The sequence below is a fragment of the Protobothrops mucrosquamatus genome, unplaced genomic scaffold (assembly GCF_001527695.2).
Source record: "Protobothrops mucrosquamatus isolate PMUCROS unplaced genomic scaffold, P.Mucros_1.0 scaffold6733, whole genome shotgun sequence".
Taxonomy (NCBI): Eukaryota; Metazoa; Chordata; class Lepidosauria; order Squamata; family Viperidae; genus Protobothrops; species Protobothrops mucrosquamatus.
Window position 1 is genome coordinate 294 of NW_015392549.1, and position 2,808 is coordinate 3,101.

At 51.8% G+C, this 2,808-nt stretch overlaps 1 protein-coding gene across 1 annotated transcript; it reads left to right on the plus strand.

Annotated features, from left to right (window-relative positions):
* The first annotated feature begins 493 nt into the window (after positions 1 to 493).
* Positions 494 to 1,184, plus strand: LOC107300348 (GTPase IMAP family member 7-like). Its single transcript, XM_015829682.2, has one exon. The coding sequence runs from the start codon at positions 585 to 587 to the stop codon at positions 1,149 to 1,151; it is 567 nt and encodes a 188-aa protein (XP_015685168.2). The 5' UTR covers positions 494 to 584; the 3' UTR covers positions 1,152 to 1,184.
* The last annotated feature ends 1,624 nt before the right edge of the window (positions 1,185 to 2,808 follow it).

Below are 2,808 nucleotides of genomic sequence, written 5' to 3' on the forward strand. Positions count from 1 at the left end.
AGGCACACCCTGGTTGTCTCTTACTATAGATGGATGGATGATAGATGATGATAGACAAATATGATGATAGACAGGTACAGATAGATAGATAGATAGATAGATAGATAGATAGATAGATAGATAGATAGATAGATAGATAGATAGATAGATAGATAGATAGATAGATAGATGACAGACAGACAGACAGACAGACAGACAGACAGACAGACAGACAGAGATAAATTAGGTGATAGAGATAAATATAGAAGATAGAGCATAAAGATTTAGTGCAAGCTTAAGCTCTCTACAAAAATCTGACCTACTAATGGTCAGGGGAAATGACTGGGAGATTAAAGACGGGCTGAATGTCGATCTCTTGTGAATGTGCAGGGACTCACGGCTGATAACCTGTTTGACGCCTCCCTTGGCGCCAGCCCGGTCGTCTCCTCCCAACGCTGCTGACCAGTCCCCTTCTTCTCTCCCCTCCCCCCTCCCTGCTTTGGCTTGTAGGTCCTGAACAGAGGATCGTCCTGGTGGGCAAAACCGGCAACGGGAAGAGCGCGACGGGAAACACCATCCTGGGGAGCCACATCTTCGAATCGAAGATGGCTTTCGGTTCCGTCACCAAGTGTTGCCAAAAGGAGGAGACGCAGGTGAGCGGACGGAAGGTGGTGGTGGTCGACACGCCCGGCTTCCTCGACACCGGTCGTCCCGAGCTCGAGACGGCGAAGGAAGTGAAGAAGTGCGTGAAGTTTTGCACCCCGGGCCCGCACGTCATCCTGCAGGTGATCCGCCCGGGCCGTTTCACCCAGGAGGAGCAGGACGTGGCTCAGCTGATCAAGGAGATCTTCAGCCTCAACGCCAAGAAGTACATGATCCTCCTGTTCACTCGGAAGGACGACCTGGAAGGGAAGACGCTCGACACGTTCATCTCCGAGGGGAACTGCGCCCTGAAGGAGCAGGTGTACCTGTGTGGGAAACGCTACCTGGCTTTCAACAACAAGGCCGAGGGGGCGGAGCGAGAGGCGCAGGTGGCCCAGCTGATGGAGATGATTGACGAGCTGGTGAAGAAGAACCGGAGTGCGCCTTGTTACACGGAGGAGATGCTGGCGGCCGACAAGGAGAACTTGAAGAGCAGACTGGACCTTTCCTGGTTGTGTCCTTTCCTTTAGGGCAGGGCTTTTCAACCTTTTCGCAGATTGTACCCCTTTTAGGACATGACAGTCTTCGGGTACCACCAGTGCTTAGCAAGGTGTCAAAAACTTGATCCCTAAAAAAAAGGGGGGGGGGAATTTGGGTTTTACTGATTAGATTCATTGGCTGTTCTAGAAATGGCTAGTTTCTAATACTCTGGAAAAGTAAAAAATTGGGGTTCAATGCTAATGCTTCCTTCTACTGCAACGGAGGGACTCTGTTCTTTTTCCCTTCTCCCCCTCACATCCCTCCTTTTTTTCCTCCCCACCGTGTCCTACTATTTGCTTTTGTATTTTTGTGCCTTATTCTACCATCTAATAAAATATGACAAACTGTAGAAAAAAGGGGGGAAAAGTAGCAGTTTTAATTTCTTCGGTGGCCGTTCCTTGGCTGAACCCCGTTTCTGTTTCCAGTGACAAATGTACGATGAATTTATCCAACGTTTATTAGTGTGCAACACTGCCGGCTCGCTCAAGGGTCTTCGGACGTGGCCCTCTTAAGACTTGTGGACTTCAACTCCCAGAATTCCTCAGCCGTCGTGGCTGCTTGAGGAATTCTGGGAGTTGAAGTCCACAGGTCTTCAAGTTGCTAAGTTTTTAGACTCCCGTGCTGGCTGGTTGCCCTTCTTCCTCTCTCCTTTCCGAGCTCTTCTTCCACGGTGTAGTAAGAATGCACCGCCTCCCCCAATCCCTTCCCTGCACCCTTAAAGTGCAAAGCAAGAAAGGCTCACAAAATAAAGAAACACATAAACTCCGTTTTTTTCTCTCTCTTTAAGCTGCCTCAGGCGTGTCACTTGTCACAATGTTGCAATCCGAGACTGAAAGGCTCCTGCAATCGCAAAAAGATTTAGCCTTCAATTAAGCCTGTTTACTTTCAAATGAAAACTTTCCAAAAGCCAAAGACCAGACATGTCTAACACAAGGCCCCAGAGGCCGGATGCTGCCCGTGAAGTGGTTTCATGTGGCCCGCGAAGCCATCCTGGAAACAGTGAGGGAACGGCCCCCGCTGCCTTGGCCCCGGCCGAGGCCAGCCGGGAGCCAATGTACAATTTCGTGGTGGCCATCTATGTTGAAACGCATTCAGTCTTAGCTCCACAAGGCTGTCTGGAAACAGCGAGGAACCAGCCCCTGCCGCATCGGCCCCGCCCCCTGGGTGCATGCTGGGGAGGTATCACCCTTTGTGAGGAATGAAGAAATGCACCATCGCCTGGAAGTGACCAGCAAATGGCCCTCGCCTACTTCACATATCTGAATTGATGGGCTCTGGGGGAGGGGTTTCGGCAGGCAGCAGGTCGCTCTCCTCATAGCGGTGAGAGGCTGAGCTCAGTGGCGCAAATCCCCCAAAAAAGCACGACGACGACCAGCCCCCGGCCTGCCCGGTTTCGGCAGGCAGCGGGGCGCTCTCCTCACAGCACCAAGAGCTGAGTGGCACGAAACTGATGGTTGTATGGGAGGAGTTTGACTCTGTGGCTCCCGAGGACGTGGACAGGGTCTTGGGGAGGCTTAATGCAACCACATGTTTGTTGGATCCGTGTCCCTCCTGGCTGGTACTGGCAGCTCGGGAGGGTACACGAGCCTGGTTCCAGGGAATTGTGAACGCTTCTTTGCAGGAGGGTGTCTTCCCTGCGGCCCTTAA

Bases quoted from the DNA above. Each gene is read 5' to 3' on its own strand.
- LOC107300348 (XM_015829682.2), top strand. From the start codon at position 585: ATGGCTTTCGGTTCCGTCACCAAGTGTTGCCAAAAGGAGGAGACGCAG.